Source organism: Eleutherodactylus coqui, chromosome 7 (assembly GCF_035609145.1).
Source record: "Eleutherodactylus coqui strain aEleCoq1 chromosome 7, aEleCoq1.hap1, whole genome shotgun sequence".
Classification (NCBI taxonomy): domain Eukaryota; kingdom Metazoa; phylum Chordata; class Amphibia; order Anura; family Eleutherodactylidae; genus Eleutherodactylus; species Eleutherodactylus coqui.
The window spans coordinates 219,676,517-219,694,839 of NC_089843.1; the positions used below are offsets into that span (position 1 = coordinate 219,676,517).

General features: G+C 45.7%; 1 protein-coding gene across 1 annotated transcript in view; it reads right to left on the reverse strand.

Annotated features, from left to right (window-relative positions):
* Positions 1–18,323, reverse strand: part of PIP5K1C (phosphatidylinositol-4-phosphate 5-kinase type 1 gamma) — a 75,700-nt gene that overhangs the window by 22,901 nt on the left and 34,476 nt on the right. The window contains exons 15-17 of the mRNA XM_066574870.1: positions 16,608–16,640; positions 16,084–16,188; positions 14,821–14,920 (exon numbers count right to left, since the gene is read on the reverse strand). Of these exons, the coding sequence (XP_066430967.1) occupies positions 14,821–14,920; positions 16,084–16,188; positions 16,608–16,640 (238 nt within the window). The remainder of the gene's footprint in view (positions 1–14,820; positions 14,921–16,083; positions 16,189–16,607; positions 16,641–18,323) is intronic.

Below are 18,323 nucleotides of genomic sequence, written 5' to 3' on the forward strand. Positions count from 1 at the left end.
AACTTTTTTTCACTTTTTTTTTTTTAGCCCCCAGAGGGGACAACCTGCGATGGTTTGATCGCTTCTGCAGTATGATGTGATGCCACAGCATTACATTATACCGTGATCTGCCAGGCAATCTTATCAAGCCACCCCACGAGCATGGCTTGGTAGGAAATTTGTAATGACAGCCCTGGGGCTACCAGACGGCAGTACAGGACCCCCGAACATTGGTCGGGGCATTTAAAGGGTTAACAGCTCTGATGAGTAGCGCTGCTTATCACAGCTGTTGGGGGCGAGTGTCAGCTGTAAGAAACAGCTGGCACCAGTGTTGTATGGAGTGAGATTGCCATGCGATCTCCCACTACACACACCACGAAGCTCCAGGCCGCAACTGTTCATCCTGTACCGTTAAGGGGTTAATGACGTGGCCTTATTTTTTTTCCGCCCAGTTTTCTTCTCATTTTTGTTTTTTCCTCCCCACTTAGATAAGAGTTGTGACTCTTAGATATCGATGTAGCTGTCTACAGTCAAGGCAGCCCTAGGGGCCTTTAGAAGGCCCCAGACTGCCATGGCAACCGAACCACACTTTGCAATCTAATCGTGTAGGGGTAGGTGCATTCAGAACATCCAAACATGGATAGTAGCATTTAAAGGGTTAACAGCTGCAATCCGTGTTCGCACTGGTTGTAAGTATTGTGGGCAAGTGTCCGGTGTCAAAGATCTCTGGCAGCCGCCATGTATGTCAGCTGTCAATCCCACTCCATATAAACCCTGCAGCACACCTAAGACGTAACTGTACGCCCTGGGACGTGAAGGGGTTAAGATAATTTCTCAGTCTGTGTAATGCAGTTACATGGACCGACCCCATACGCACAGAATCTCCTGTCACAGTTATAATAGAGGAGATCATAGCTCATCCTCCTGAGTGTATACTTGTGGTCTGTAGCTTATTTAGAAGACTGCAGAAGCTAATGGTAATTAAACTGTTCCCCCAGCAGGTGGAGATGGTACATCCTCTAGCTCAGTGTTCCCCAACTCCAGTCCTCAGGGACCGCCAACAGGTCATGTTTTCAGGATTTCCATAGTATTGCACCAGTGATGTAATTACTGTCACTGCCTCAGGTGTTTTTACCATAGGAGATCCTGATAACATGACCTGTTGGTGGTCCCTGAGGACTGGATTTAAGGACCCCTGCTCTAGCTGATGCATCATGGGATTGACAGCACAGAGCAGTGAAAGCAACATCAAGTTGGTGCCTGATAAGCATCAGGCAGGAGGATGTACTGCATGGAAATGACCTCAATATTCATAGGAGACCTCCAGAGTGTGACAGGCAAGGGAAAAAAAAAAATGTAAAAATTTAAAGGCCCTATGTTTTCTTGGGAGTGGCCCTTTAAACACCCCACTGAAATCAGGGGGCCAAAAAAAAAGCTCATCTGTTTATCTCTGCTTTAATGAGTTTCTTTGCTCCACTAACCGGCTTCAGTCATTCTGCCTTTCTGCTCTAAAAGCTGGTATGAAATGAGCCTTTGCTTGATTCTTTCCCATAGACATCAATGGAGAGAGCCGTGTACAAGTGAATCCTCTGTATGGATTCTAATGGTAAGGACTATTCACAGCCACTTACAATTGGCTTATGGGTAAGTATTCCAGAGAGAAGGGGTTGAATCCATCAGGCATTTATGGCATCCTGTGCCGTAAGTGTGCAAGATGGGAATCCCCCTAAAATCTGAGAATGTTCATTCACAAGTCTACTTCAGAACAGAAGGTTAAAGCCCCTCCGATAGAAATAAATACTCTGACCATGTAAGAAGTGCGGGAATAGGCGGAAAAGGTCCTGAGCAAACAAACTGGACTTAAAAGTCAAACAGGTTATTGCAAAACTGGCTTAAGCACAAATGGGGAACCCTTGTAATCCCCAAACCTGGAAGGTTTTCTGCTTTCAGACCAAGAAACATAATTTAATGTAAAAAAAAAAAAAAAAAAAAAAAAATCTTTCAAAAGTTAAACGATCTAAAACAAAAAAAAACATAGAAAAGTGCCAAGACGCTTCCTTCAGGAACTTACTGTGTCACTCTCCTCTTCCGAGACAGACTGAACCTGGGGGTTATAGTGGAGTGGAGAATAAACCCAGCTCCGGTCATCTGGAGGCTACACAAGCGGTGAGGAGAAAAGTTAAGGCAGAAGAGGAAGTGGGGAGAAAACAAAAAAGACAGAAGAGAAGAAGAAGAAAATAAACAGATGCTTCTATGTGTGAAGGGTCTAAGAAGCCGCTAACACTGCTACACCAGATAGACTACACTCACGGCATGCAGCTTTACCACTCGCTGGGTCACCCCAATGAAGTGACCGCACGGATCGTACTCACTGAGTCAATGGATGATGAAGCAGAGTGCATCCTGTTGAGGCGTGGAGAATACACCCAATATCGCCCATCCGTGAACTACTTGAGATGCAGCCAGCACAGAGATGAGAGATGAATGAAGTGATTGAGAGAATGGCATGAGATTGTCACAGATACACAGCCAGAAACAGATGAGACAGGAGGACAGAAGCTCCAGGACACAAGTAAGAGACTGAGGGGTCCATACAGAAGGGGCGGGCCCACACAACAGCAATGTCAGGACGGATTACTACTTTTGGCATGCCCCCAGTGCACAACTTGTCAAGACAAAGCCGGGGAGGATATTAAATGCAGTGAACTTGGCCTATATTTATATTTTGGGGTTTTGGTCCAGCTAAGGCCATAACGAGGTCTGATTACACGCTTGTGCTGTAATTAGCAGTTTTTAAATGAATCAAAAATTAGCATTCACGAGTTAAAAAGCTTTCAGAATTTGATGACCCTCAACAAAGGTTAAATACAGCGTCTGACGTATTCTTGCAAGTTAGAACGGCTGATGGGAAGGTTAGTAGAGCAGCCAGTCACGGCACACACCACAGGTATGGAGCACTTACTGGTGCCAGGACTACACCTCCCGGGCGGCTGCGTTACTGTCTGTTGGGCGGTAAGATGAGAGATGTAGCCTACACTTGTTATTCCGCACTTTTACATACATTGCATTATCAGAAAGAGAAACCTATTAACAAAACTGCTTAGGCTTAGCCCGAATCATGTTGCTGGCTTCCCATCAGAGATATATACGTTGGAGGACTCCGGCGGGAGGCTGTAATGTGCTTTACGTCACCTATAGGCCTCAACGCTGTCCTCACTCCGCATGGTCATCCATATCACTAGTGGTTCACCTTTCTCCACCTCCTGTTCACCCTTCTTCCTCCCGCTACCAACCAACTGTTCATCTTGTCTCCTCCCCCTCCCACCCTTTACTGCTCCCCTGGTAATCTTAGAATATCTTCCACAGCATCCAACCAAGAGCCAAGTTATGAGTGACGTTAGCCTGTAACATAATCCGCATGGTGTATTCTGGGACCTGTAGTTAACTTGTGTGCACATGACCTTGTATGACCTACAATGAAGATGCTGTCCAATCTGCAGGCAACATGTTATAGAGCAGGAGGGGCTGACGAGATTGATAGATAGTCCTGTTCAATACAACTGGTTATTCCTTCATTTAGTCCCTGCTCCTTCTGGGTTTAGGAGTCCAGTGGGCGGTCCCACCAGTGGTTCCCTGTGTGTATATAGACATCTGTCAGTCACTGATGGGACCGCCCACTGGACTCAAACCCAGAAGGAGCAGGGATTAAATGAAGGAACAACAAGTTACATAGTTTTGTGGGAAAGGATTCAGTAAGTCAACTCGCTCGGCTCCTTCTGCTCCACTACATCAAGCTGGCAGATTAGACTATAATCAACTTGAAAAGCTTCCTTTACAAACACATAGATTAGGGAAGCCATATAGGAAGGAGGGGTCCGAGGAGAGGACAAGAGTGTCTCCGGGAGAGATGAATGTAACTGCGCCGGCATGTGGATGGTGTCTGGGCGAGTCATCCCTCAGCACCCCTGTGCAGCTTTGTTCCCTCTCCACATGTATAGGGACCCCACCATGTGTAATAGTACAATCTACCTGCCCTTATTAAAAAATGTGACCAAAGTTTATAATGATGCTTGCAGGCTTCTGGCTCAACCATGGAGAATATCAAGTTGGTTGATGCAAAAATAATGGTCTGGACCTTCAATTCAGTGAAGGAAAATAAGTCACTCCTGCTAATACAAGATACGGTGCGGCACCAGAAGACTGCAGGCCCTTCACCAAACTGCCTCTAGTGTCAGGCGGCATCACACCGCCGCTGCTCTTATGGTCCAATGGACACAACTTCTAGCAATAAATATCCTTAAAAAATCAAATCCATAAACCTTCCCCCTGGAGGTCCACCGTATACCGGCTTAAAACGTGGCGATTAGGATTCAGTAAACGTACAGTTACATGAATACACGGGTGAAACCTTTAGGACGACCTGGAGTTATGCATCGATTCCTAATAAAATATGGTCGGACTGGGTTTGTCCGTAATTGTGATTTGTAAAACAATCTAACTGGACTGGTTACAATTGTACCGTACTTGCTCATTAAATAAACATACATAGTTCAGGGAAAAGTTAGTGAACCTCTGTATTAAAGACCTTTTCAGTTAAGGAGAGGAGAGGAGATGGGATGTGTGGGCATCCTGGGTGCTTTGCCCATTACAGAGGTCAGAACGAACCCAAGGGTAACCGCAAAAGCCCTACAGAGGACTCTACAAACCATTGAGCAAGAGTAGCGTTCACAGAAGGACACGGCTATTAAAATGAGCCGATATTCATATATTGGCGTTTGAGGCAAATTTGCCCAAATCTACCTGGACGTTCCTCAACGTTCTGGGAAACCGATTAAAGGGGTTCTGACATCAAAAAAAAAATTTGTACTCACCTTGCCTGGCCTGATCGCCAGGCATGTCCCCTCCAGCCGGCATCTTCTTCTGTGCCTTTAAAGCAGAGCAGGAGCGGTCAAAAAGACCGCTTCCTGCTCTGGTCCGTCCGTCAGGCACTTCCGAGGTGAACGGACGGACCGCACAGTGCTTGCTGTGGGCGGCGCGTCCGTCCTGCTGAACTCCGGAGTGCTGCGCATGCGCAGTGGAGACGCAGCCCGTCCTGACTCCTGTCAGAGGGCACCTCTCCACTGCGCATGCGCGCGATCCCGGAGTGGCACGGCTCGTGCAGACAGAAGAGGAGGAGCAGCGCCTGCCGGGAGATGACCCCCCGATGTCAACAACAACATAAGAACAGGTAAGTGTTATCTTTTTATGCTTTAGCAGCCATTAAACCATGGGTTCCCTGGGTCCATTAAGCACACCAGGGAACAATGGCTGCTAAAGCATAAAAACATTATTTGTGTCAGAACCCCTTTAATCAAAAGTGGAATTTTTCAGTACAGATGCAGAACTGGAGGGAAAAGAACACATACCAACATAATTGGGGCTGCAGTGCCGCATCGGAGTCCCTTGTAACCAATAACACACCGGGTGATGCAACAAGGACCCAAAATGCACAACTCAACTAAAGGATGGCTGAATAAAAACCAAAAACTGGGTTTTGGAATGGCCAGAGTTCTGACCCTAATCCTTTTGCGATGTTGTATCATGACATGGAGAGAGCTGTGCATGCAAGACATCCCAGAAATACTGATGAACTGAAACATTTACTGTAAGCAATGATCCAAAATTCCTACTAACATTGCGCAAGTCTTACTGCAGCTACAGGAAACCTTTGAGAGAGGTGATAAATGTTCAAAGTGCCCCTACAGGTTATTAAATTCAAGAGTTCTTACTTTTCTTCCTTGCATTATGCATAATTATTCAATGTGCTCATTAAGCTGTTCACACAAGAGGGTATACATGTACACCCTCTGGCAACTGGATGCGTATAGAGCAGGAGCAGGAGCTGAGCCCACTCCATAGGCGGCAGTTGTCAGCAGTCTTTGATTGTGGCCGTTAACGATTCAAATGCTTAGGTCAATTTTGCCAGCGGCATTTAAGTGGCCCGATAGAGGGAGGGAGCGCGCCATCGCCTCAACAGCTCCCTCCTGCAATGAGACCGCAGGGTGCATTTTGGATGCCATGGCAACCGAGGCCATGTAAAGTTCTCCAGAGCCACCAATTAGGTTGCGCCTGGGCAGGACTTAAAAGAATGCCAGCACAAATAAAATATACTGCAATACTGAAGTGTTCAAGTACATTGTAGACACAAGACGTTAACTGACTAAACGAAAAACTAATTGAAAAGACCCTATTCCCCCCACTTTAGCTTTAATTTTGGCATCGCTCTGTCTAAATGCATTATTTATCTGGCATGATGAATGCCATCAAGAAAAAAAAAACACCAGAATTCTACTTTTTTTTTTTGAGTCACCCCATTTCCAAGGAAAATTTACAGTGACGTTTCTGTGCGAGCCTCAGCGAGGCACAGAAATAGGACATGCCGTGATTTGTTTACTGCGTGAGTTTTCACATGGTCGAATCGCGGCTGTCTGCATAGGATTGCATTACCTAATGCAATCCTATGGCAGCGGGCACGGGCGGAAATTCAGCGGGAAATACGGTTAAAAAAAAAAGTTATATTAATAAGTGCTGTCATCTCCGGCGCGTCTTCTAGGTCCCCAGCACTCTTCTTCAGCTTCTCTTCTGGCCAGGGATTAAAAAATCCCCACCTCCTAAAAGCGCTGCTTCTGATTGGTCACAGCGCTCGGCCAATCAGAGGCAGCGCTCAACCATTCATTGAATGTCAGTAGTTAAAAGCTTTTTAATACACCATATGGTACCAGTGAAAAACTTGTCCTGTAAAAACAAGCCCTCAAATAGCTAGGTCAATAGAAAAATAAGGTTTTTCTCCCAACTTTCAAAAAAATCATAACAAAAAGAAAACATGAAGAATACAACAAGATTTCTTACTGGTAATCAGTTTTCTATGAGTCCATGACCGCATCCATGATAGAGCCCATATCCCAGACAGGAGCTCTTTAAAAGGTAGGAACACCCTTCACCTCCTCAGTTCTGTATCAAGACCCGTGGTCTATTTAAAGGCCTTTTCTATTTTATTAAATGTTATACCTAAACTTTTTTTTTTTTAAACACCCAAAACACACCAGGAAGGGAGAATTAGTGGTGCTGTCATGGGCTCTTAGAAAACAGATTTATTACCAGTAACCTTATGGTTTCCCTTACGCTCCACACAGCTCCTATGAGACATTAAACTAGATAACTTGGGGGCGGCTGGCCTGAAGTACTATTCCACTGATGGCTAATAGCCCATTGGATGAGAGAATTCACCAACAGACAACTAGCGAAACTCCAAGCAGCTTACAGATATAACTACATTGGCACTCTACACCCGACGTAGACACCGTGCCACACAACCCGATGGATGTTCTGACCCTACAGAATATACAACAGCCTGTAGACCCCCGGACCCAACTGGCCCTTGCCGTACTGGTTACTCCACCACGGCCATCCAGATAATAGAACAAACGTCTTGGATTAAAGACGGAAGGAAGAATCCACAAAAGGCACATAATACACCAAGACGTTGATCGTGGGAGGATGCAACCTCAGGATGAGCCCAAGCAGAGGGGTAAGGTTCATCTCTAAATGGCAATGTGTATATAGCTCATCACGTAAAAACTCCCAAGTGAAGTAACAAAAACTTATCCTAATGTTCAGTATTCTAATGAAAGCAAAAAGTCAAATGGTAAAGGCACCTTACAACTACTCCTTCATATAAAGGACATGTCTACAGAGAGAAAGGGAGTATCCCATACAAACTTTCCTTGGGAGGTAACACCCATCTGCTCTTACCCAATGCTACCTCCATATAACCACAACTGCACCTCATGTTCATATACAATCATCAGAGCAGTCTTACCTCCGTCATCCAAAAGGTATTTTTCACCATACATTTCAGTAACGTCCCGGGTAGAGAAGAGGCTTTGTCTACTGACCTTTCCACTGAGATCACACGCTAAGCCCAAAGCTCATAGGTCAGCAATTGAGCCCAGAGGCCATACAGGCCAGGCCAAGCCAGGCCTGGAGCCCAGAGGCCAGACAAACGCCAAGCCAGGGCTGGAGCCCAGAGACCTTACAGACAAAGGCCATCAGGTCCAGAGTTTGGATACTGAGTGCCCAGAGAGCCAACCCCTATAATGTGAAGAGAAGAAGACAACAGCACGCCAATGTGCAGGATCCTTGTAAATTAGGGAATAGTATGAAAATATGCACTCGCCTGACTGAAGACACCGGGCACACAAATGACAAGAGTATACCAGGTACGGATGTAGCCTATTCCAAGGCAAGTGCCGGCAGCCGGAACTTACGAAGATAAGTGCAGAGTAGGCACAGAGGAGGAAAGATGGACGCTGCTGAAAAGAACACCGATACCATGATGTTTGAAGAAGGTTTAATGGCAATGCATTTCTGAGTTCTTCGGACTCCTTTGTCAAGCCCATACAGAATTGGCAATAGAACAGGAACTTAAAAACACAAAAAACTGCGGGACAGGCGACGTCATGAGGCATTGATAAAAGATAATCAGCTAATTAAGCTGATTGCAATGTCACAGTCAGGCTTACGTCATGTGCCTCGTAGCGTTACCTGCTGGGGCAGCCTGGTCATGTGACTGCTTCCATGAGGTTGATCATTGTTATAAATGATCTGGAGGAGGGAATTGAGGGGAATCTGATCAGATTTGCTGACAACACAAAGCTAGGAGGGATAGCTAACACTACGGAAGAGAGAGAAAGTATTCACAAAGATCTAGAAAAGCTTGCACAGGGGGCGGAGACTAACAGAATGGTATTTAACAAGGAGAAATGCAAAGTCCTACATCTGGGCAAGAAAAATGAAAAAAAGCACATACAGAATGGGGGGAATTGGGCTAAGCAGCAGCACATGTGGAAAAGACTTGGGTATACTAATAGATCATAGACTGAACATGAGTCAACAATGTGATGCAGCAGCCAAAAAGGCAAACACAGATCTGGGATGTATTAAGAGAAGCATAGAGTCTAGATCACGTGAGGTAATTGTCCCCTCTACTCTTCCTTAGTCAGACCTCATCTGGAATACTGGGTCCAGTTCTGGGCACCCCACTTTAAAAAGACATCGACAAACTGGAGCAAGTTCAGAGAAGAGTCACCAAGATGGTGAGCGCTCTGCAAATCATGTCCTATGAAGAACAGTTAAAGGATCTGGGAATGTTTAGCTTGCAGAAGAGAAGGCTGAGAGGAGACTTAATAGCGGTCTACAAATATCTGAAGGACTGTCACAGTGCAGAGGGATCAGCCCTATTCTCATCTGCACAAGGAAAGACTAGAAGCAATGGGATGAAACTGAAAGGGAGGAGACACAGATTAGATATTAGACCGTGAGGGGGATCAATGAGTGGAACAGGTTGCCACGGGAGGTGGGGAGTTCTCCCTCAATGGAAGTCTTAAGAGGCCGGACAGATATCTGTCTGGGACGATAAAGTAAATCCTGCACTAAGCAGGGGGTTGGACCCGATGACCCTGGAGGTCCCTTCCAACTCCACCATTCTATGATTCTACGTGGCCAGAAATGTGCCCTGCACCTTCACACCTTTGCAGCGCACATTAGTCATGGTGGCTTCTGATGCTCAGAGGCTGTTCCCACGGGTTCTTCCTGTCCCCGTCAAGCTTAGAGGTGTAGGTATGTGCAGTAAGCGACCCCCTTGGGGGGGGTGTCCAGCAGAGCAGTGACTTAACTACATTTATATGGCCAGTTTGTCTCCCTAACCTTTATGCTTAAGAAAGGGGTGCAAGTACACCCCCAAAAGGCATTACATGTATGGTGTATATGATTTCTCCATGTATGGACTTTCAATAAATGCTGTGAACTCAGCACAGTTTGGCTGCCGTTTTGCTACTGCCGATTGCCTATACTCCGTGTACGGACTCTCCCATTGATTGATGACACACTACTGTCTGATTTGGGCATACCCACTCACAAAAGTAAATATAAACATCGCGGTTCATTCATTTTATATTTGTTCCTTGTGACTGCGGATTGCAAGTCCTCTGGATGTGTCTATCTGTACATGGCGGTCCTGATGATCTAAGGCGCTACTGAAGAGTCTTCCTGGTCATACAGTGTTAGTGTTACACCTGGGATCAGAGTCCTTCCCCAACACCTTCCTGAGTGCATACTTGGTATTTTGTATATACTGGTACACCGGGGACCATTCTCCAGTTTTTAATCTCGATTTAACCCAATTAAAAAAGGACCAAGTGCCATCCTGGGCTTTAATCCCAGCCGATAGTAAAAATACGGCATGGAACGAAGCTTCTGCAATCTAGCAGGATCAGGTCGGGTCCCCGAAGGAGAAGACAGAAGCGATTGTTAACTGCTTCTGCCTCCTTTACAAGCTGCATAACACTCAGTGAGTGCTATATAGAGAATGCAGGAAGCGGCACATGAGGGGCGATCCCTCAGTAGACCCCTGACCAACTCTCCAGCGCTGACAGTGACTAAAGTCACACTGGGGGGATATTTTCCCCTGTAATTAGGGCTCCTATAGGTGCTCGTTACAGTGGGAAATAAAATGTAATAAAATTTTTAAAAGATTTAATGTCCCCCCAGAGGTCGTATATGATGAAAAAAAATATATAAAAATTAATTATTTATAATTAAAAAAAAAATTATATATATATATATATATATATACACACATATATATATATACACACATATATATATATATATATATATATATACATACACACACACACACACACACACACACACACACACACATATATATATACATATACACACACATATACAAATAATTTTATATATACATATACACACACACACAATTTTATATATACATATACACATACATACATACATACATACATACCACACACACACACACACACACACGACCCACGACCCACCATTAAACGCCAACATAAACAGTTGCTGTTTCCTCTCTGTAATCCGAAATTATACAAGCTATGCGTCAAGATGTCCGAAACAAAATATTGAAGCCACTTCTGTGCTATATATTAATGTAAATAGAATTTTTATTTAAATGAACTATAAAATAAAACAATAATAGGACCATAAAACCACCACATGGGTAAAAATTGTTAGAAAAGGTCCGGTTCTTGAACACAAACACCGTGGTTTTTAAAGGCCCATTTAGACACAACGATCATCAATCAAAAGCAGTCTTTTGAGCGAGAATCATTGTGTCTAACGCGCCACCATCGTGCAGATTGCGATAACGATTTGCTCATCGTTGTCTTTCAGCGAGCTGAACAAGAACGATGAGCCTCATTAGGGCCGCGCATGGAGTTCTTAGTTGGACACCGCTGATACTTTTGTTTTAGCTGGTATCCGGAGAACACAGCAGAAGTATGCAGAAGACAAGCGGCCCCGCTACTCTTCTGCATACCCCGCTCGAAGCGTTTAGCTGTATATCAGCTGAGCGCTCCAAGAAGACAACAGCTGGATGCAGATGATAGCGGTCCCTCATTTACACATTTATGCAAACCGATCGCTCAAAACTGTCACTCAAACTGCCATTTGAGCAAATTTTGAGCGATAATCATTGTGTCTAAATGGGCCCTAAGGAGTTAATGAGATGTGGGAGGTTGCCATATCCTATCCCGAGGGAGGTGGGGTCTCTCATAGGTGCTGTCATGGGCATAGGGGGAAAAAAAACAGCTCAGGAGTGAAGGCGTTCTAATGGAATGATACATAGTTATATATTTATAATTAATCACACATTTATCCAAAGCAGAAATCCAGGTAATTCAAAAAGGGTTCACTTACTTTTTTACTTACTTACTTCTATAGATGTAATTTTCAGATGTCATACTTCTGGCAATATCCACACACGTTTTATACACTACAATGTAAGGACAACCCGATTCCCATCCAAGACCTACATATCACTGATTGACGACAAGCAGATTCAAAATCCCTGCCAGTGGCCATACTTACTGATACAAAGGAAAGTACCGACCGCAGCCCAACGCAATAATAAAGTGTACCCAGTCACACCCATAGGCTGGGTTCACACGGGACCGAAATGCCGCAGAAATACCGCGGGAGAAATGCAGCATCAAAACCCGCGGCCTTTCACCGCAGAAACGGGGAAAGAATTGACATGTTGCATCTTTTAATTCCGCACGGCATGTCGATCTCAGCCCGGCTTGGCCACAAAGAATCGGCATCAGTATGTCCACTTTGCTGCTCTATCCCGGGATGAAAAGCCGCGGGCAGAATCTCCGTGCAGAAAGTTGGCACGGAAATTCCGAGGCAATCACGCCCCGTGGGAGCCGAGCCTTAAGCCTTCCAGCAGGACTAATAAAGGTTGCAAAAAGAACTAAAAAAAAGAAAAAAACTGTTTACAAAAAAAAAAAAAAAAAAAAAAAAAAAAAAAAAGCACCAAATGCCATTTATTCAAAGTTAGCTTCCCAGATTGGTTGTCCCCTTCCTTCCTGCTCCCAGATCATGCGATCGCCCCAAAACTACATCAATTTGCATAACTTGTTTGCCTGAATATTGCATAGTGCTGCACCAAGATCCTCCTGGTTGCAGTATTTTCTCCGTGAGGCGGTATACATGGTTCGGCGCAGCGCTGCCAGCTCCATTAGCAAACTGTAAACATGCTGTTAGCACTGTATAGCGGCACATAATATACTTCAAGTTGAAGAACTGTAGGGATCTTGACTACTGATCCCGTCTAGGTAAGGTAAGCTTGACTACTGCGAAATGTACCCATGTGGGACAGGGCATGTAGACTCCCGAGTGATGGCAAGATTTGTACAGCGCTCATTTTGCATAAACTATTAAGTAGCTACTCAGCTACTTCATAGCTTATTAGTGTGCAAATGAAGCCTTCGCTGAACGCAGTTAATAGCCCGAGGCTCTTATCTGCTTTCAGCTCCTTTGTTCTCCGATGAGAAACAATGCTATCAGCACTACCCGCAGAGAACTACTGATAAGGCCGAAGGACGATTTTTAGTTTGGCCTGAATTTAACGGCTAATCAGCTACCAGTGCCCGATGGCCGCGCGTTTAGACGCAATGATGATTGCTCAAACAATCGCTTCTTAGTATGGACACAATCATGACACGTCCGCCCCGATTAAGGCAAGAAAAGCCGTGTACAACAGGCATGCAAAGAGTCAGATGAAGAGGGGACAGAGCAAGTAAATGAACAAAAGTGAAAAATCAAATGAGGTGAAGAAACGGATATAAAGGATGAACAAAGAAAGGCAAACTATGGAAAACATACGGCAACTTAGTGGAAATGAATCCCAGCTTCCTAAAGAAACTAATCTACAGGTATTTTATAAGTACTGGATGTATAAACGTGGACATTTGTTGCCTGTCCTGAGTTTTATATTTATTACACACTTGCTTCCCTTAAGCCCCAATCAGTGGTTTCCGGTTCGGCCCCCTACACGCACCCAACCCATAGGTTTAGATGGGGTAGATCACATGTGGCATGCTCAGAACTCCAGCAACAAGATGGGACCGTTCTTTGATAGCTGGATACTAATTCTCTACGGATAGCACTGACAATCTACTTTGTAGCAGTGCTGAGTTCTTCCCACACATTGGAGAAGCCAGTATGCAGGAGCTCCGGGCCGCACATGAAATCCCCCCCTCCTGGGATGGGTTTCCACAGGTTGCACTGACAGCAGCCATTTTTGGCTATTCCTCGACAACCCCTTTAAGTGCTGAAAGCATTGAGGAGGTGAGCTGTAGTAAGATTCGGCATCATTCTAGAACATTCCATGCAGTATTATGCGGTGTTCCCCCCTCAGGCAATAGGATGCAGACTACTGAACATCCAATCACATCTGGAGTTCACCACTTTCCGAACAGAAAACTGTGAATCAGTTGGCATAACTTGGAAGCTATTGCCACTTTTCCTGGCACAGGCGTAGAGTTTCATGTGTGGGTAGTTTGGGCCAGTCAGAAACACTACAACCCATTCTGCAAAGCAACAATAATGCATTTATATCCTAAGAAGAAGTTACGCAAAGTCTGCATTCTACCTCTGGTATATAAGGACCGGGTATAGAGCGGGTTCTCGCACATATCAGGTAAAACCTGCTTTGTAGTCAAGCTCCTTAATCTGAATCTCCTACACATAATACCTGGTACGGTGATCGCCCAGACTTGAAATTCTCATGAACGAGGATCCCATTTTTGTCTGGCAGTGAATCCTGCCTGAAGTCTCCTTTTTTAATTTTATTGTCTGCACTTTGTTTACGAACCTGAAGCTACGGACCTGCAAATAGTCACGTTCCTAAGAAAAATTAGGATATTACATTTTCATTAAAGCCCATTTACACAGGGCGACTGTCGGGCAAACGATGCCGACTCCTCGCCCCCGCACACACCCGCTGCGGTGCTGCTACACGGGAGCTTGTATCATTGGCTCGCAGGAGATTTGTCTCCTCGCTCCCCCGCCCCGCTCCATTGACTTAACATAGGGGATGTTCAGTACTGAACGGCTGCCGTTTACACTGAACGATCATCGTTTATGTAGCTTAAAATCCTGATCGCTGAGTGTGAACGGCAGCCGCTCAGTACTGAACGGCCGCTGCGTTAAATGAATGGAGAGGGGCGGGGGAGCGAGGAGTGAAATCTCCTGTAGCCGCCCTGGCCCCCTGCTGCCCACTCTGTCAGAGAGCCAGTGATACCCGCTCCTGTGTAACAGCATGGTAGTGAGTATACACAAGGATGAGTGTCAGGCATCACTTGCCCGACGTTCATCCCGGGTAAACGTGGCCTAAGTCTTCTAATAATAATTATGTTAATATATTGTAAAGTCTAGAACTGCCTAGACAATAGGACGACTTACAAAATAAATGTCTGTCACGGGCACCTCAAAGTCTTCCTCAGATCGCTGGCTGCTGGTTTCTTCAGCTGGACATGTCCTGACAGAACACCCTGAGGCCTCACTGTGGAGAGAAACAGCAATTCAGTCACTGCTGGGAAAAACTACATTATTCCTCTAAGTTCAGAGGAGTCACCAAGATGGTGAGCGTCTGCAAATCATGTCCTATCAAGAACAGTTAAAGGATCTGGGAATGTTTAGCTTGCAGAAGAGAAGGCTGAGAGGAGACTTAAAGGGGTTGTCCCGCGCCGAAACTTTTTTTTTGTTTTTTTTCAATAGCCCCCCCGTTCGGCGCGAGACAAACCTGATGCAGGGGTTTAAAAAAAAAAACCGAATAGTACTTACCCGAATCCCCGCGCTCCGGTGACTTCTTACTTACCTTGCGAAGATGGCCGCCGGGATCTTCACCCTCGGTGGACCGCAGGTCTTCTGTGCGGTCCATTGCCGATTCCAGCCTCCTGATTGGCTGGAATCCGCACACGTGACGGGGCGGAGCTACGAGGAGCCGCTCTCCGGCACGAGCGGCCCCATTCAGAAGGGAGAAGACCGGACTGCGCAAGCGCGTCTAATCGGGAGATTAGACACTGAAATTAGACGGAGCCATGGAGACGAGGACGCTAGCAACGGAACAGGTAAGTGAATAACTTCTGTATGGCTCATAATTAATGCACGATGTATATTACAAAGTGCATTAATATGGCCATACAGAAGTGTATACCCCCACTTGCTTTCGCGGGACAACTCCTTTAATAGCGGTCTACAAATATCTGAAGGGCTGTCACAGTGCAGAGGGATCAGCCCTATTCTCATCTGCATAAGGAAAGACTAGAAGCAATGGGATGAAACTGAAAGGGAGGAGACACAGATTAGATATTAGACAGTGAGGGGATCAATGAGTGGAACAGGTTGCCATGGGAGGTGCGGAGTTCTCCTTTAATTGAAGTCTTCAAACAAAGGCTGGACAAATATCTGTCTGGGATGATTTAGTGATCCTGCACTGAGCAGGGGGTTGTAGCCGATGACCCTGGAGGTACCTTCCAACTATACCATTCTATGATTCTATGTCTTGGACAATATAGTGATCCTGCATTGAGCAGGAGGTCGGACCTGAAAACCCCGGAGGTCCCTTCCAACTCTACCATCCTATGTACCCTACCACACCTCTAGAAGACCACTTTCATGCACTTTTGGATGCAAAGCCCTTAATTTGAGTACATTATTTCTTACCCATGCTTTTCCTCCTCTAGTAGAATCACAGTATCAGATGGTCTGGGCTCAACCTCAACTGAAACCTGCTGTATGTCGTCTTCTGCTCGTGTCTCCTCATAGGTCCTAGACAAACAAAGAGTAAACAATACAGCGCTCCACAACAGTCGCCCCCCCCATGTGTAGTTGAGAGCACCAGTGTTTGCAGTACTACTCAATAGCCGAGCACTGTAGTCTTGGAGAGATTTATACTTCAGTGTCTCTATAGAAGGGGCAAACATGTAATAAGAATGCTTCAAAGACTTTTTGGATTGTAGCTGGAATGATAATACACAAGAAATGCTAGCCCAACCTTCGTCAGGCTGCAATGAGCCGTATATAGACACGTATAGCATAAACATCTCCTGACAAAGTAACGCAAACTCATGGCAGTTTTCTTTCCAAGCTGGTCGTCTCGCACCTCTCACTTTGGGATATGTTGAATCCAGAGGAAGGGTAAGGAAGGATACATCTATATACATATACACTGAACGAACAGCACCTACCTGGCATCATGTCCTGATGACTGAGTACGCCTTCTGTGAGAAGAGAAACAAAAAGGTTATATACGGCAAGTGTAGAGGTCCAAATAAAACTGAAGAATCAAAAACAAGATTTTTGTAATTACTTTAAAATCTCTTGTTCCGTTCATTGGAGGACACAGCTCGGATCGTGGGCAGAACTACTGCTCTAGGAGGGGACACTAGTAAGAGGAACAAACACCTTTTCTGCTTAGCTATACCCCATGTAGCTGCCTTACAGACCTGCGTAGCTGAACCCTGTTGGGTACTGCCCGAGTAGAATGCACCTTAACACAGAATGGAGATCCGATCCCCTGCCTGCGGCACGATAGGCCCCTACCACCGCTGATCAGATGCAGTGAGACATTACTTTGGAAGCCGGCAGGCCAAACTTTGGGCCATCCAGGATTTCGAAAAGGGATTTAGAGCATCTGAAAGAGGCCATCTGAGATAGATAGTTCCGCAAGGCTCGCACTAGATCCAGTTTGTGAAGGGCACATTCTCTCGAATGAACTGCAATGGGGCAGAAGCGCGTCCTGCATTAGTAGATTAAGGTCCCAAGGTGGTACAGGAGCCTGATATGGAGGGGCTCCTTGCAGAAAAGTACAGACGAACAACTTTGAGGCCAGTGGGCGTTGGAACTAAGACCCAAGCCCATATGCAGACCCTACTGTAGAAAGGAAAGGATGTGGGATAAAGTAAAAAAAACTCATAGGATGAAAGTTGTGTGGTCCACACCAGAGAAAGACATTTTTCCAAATGCGATGAGAAACCAGAGAGGAAGATTGTTTTCTGGCCTTCAGTATGGTCTGAATGACAGGCTCTGCAAAACCAAGGGCCCTCAAGACCGTGGCTTCAACTGCCACACCGTTAAATGAAGTGTGGACAAACACGGGTGGAGGAGAAGTCCCTGTAAGCGAAGATAGTTTGAGCGGAAGGCGTCATAGAGAGTCGAGGGGCATATGGATGAGATCTGCATACCATGCTCAGCGCGGCCAATCTGGGGCTATGGGAATGACTGGGAGACCATCAGTCTTGATCTTCTTGAGAAGCAGTGTGACTAGTGGGAAGGGGGAAAAACGAGAGCCTGTCCCATGGGATTATGAATATGTTCTGTCTGGACCTGCACAGGGTGGACTGTCAGCTGGGGTGCAAAGTGATGACAGGAGAATGTCCGAAAGTACTAATACATATATTGGTCGTGTGGACTCCTGTTCAGCCCAAGTGCCTTGCACTGTTAGCTTCTGCAGAGTACCCCCTCACCTGAAGAGGCTGGCATCCATGGGGAGTACTTGCCATTGGAGAATCAGAAAGGAGCGCCCTAGATGGACTTGTGGGGAGTCCAGCCACCAATGAAGTGAGCGCTGCGTTTGCGTAGGTACTCTGATCTTCCGATCCATGGAGTCCATGGATTTGTCCCACTGCTAGAGGATGGAGCACTGGAGAGGCAGAGCATGAAATTGGCCGAATGGAATCGGCTCGAAGTAGTAGACCATCAGCCCTAGCATTCTCATGCAGTGGCGAATAGACGGGATTCAGAGTTTGTAGAGAGCAACTGCTTCTGGAGGCATCAGTACACAGGCTTGAGTCATGTCGAAGGAGAGGCCCAGAAAATGCAGACATTGCGAGGGTGAAAGAAAAGACTTGGGATGCTTGATGATCTATCTGAATCTGGAGTGTCCAGAGTAATGTGGAGACTTT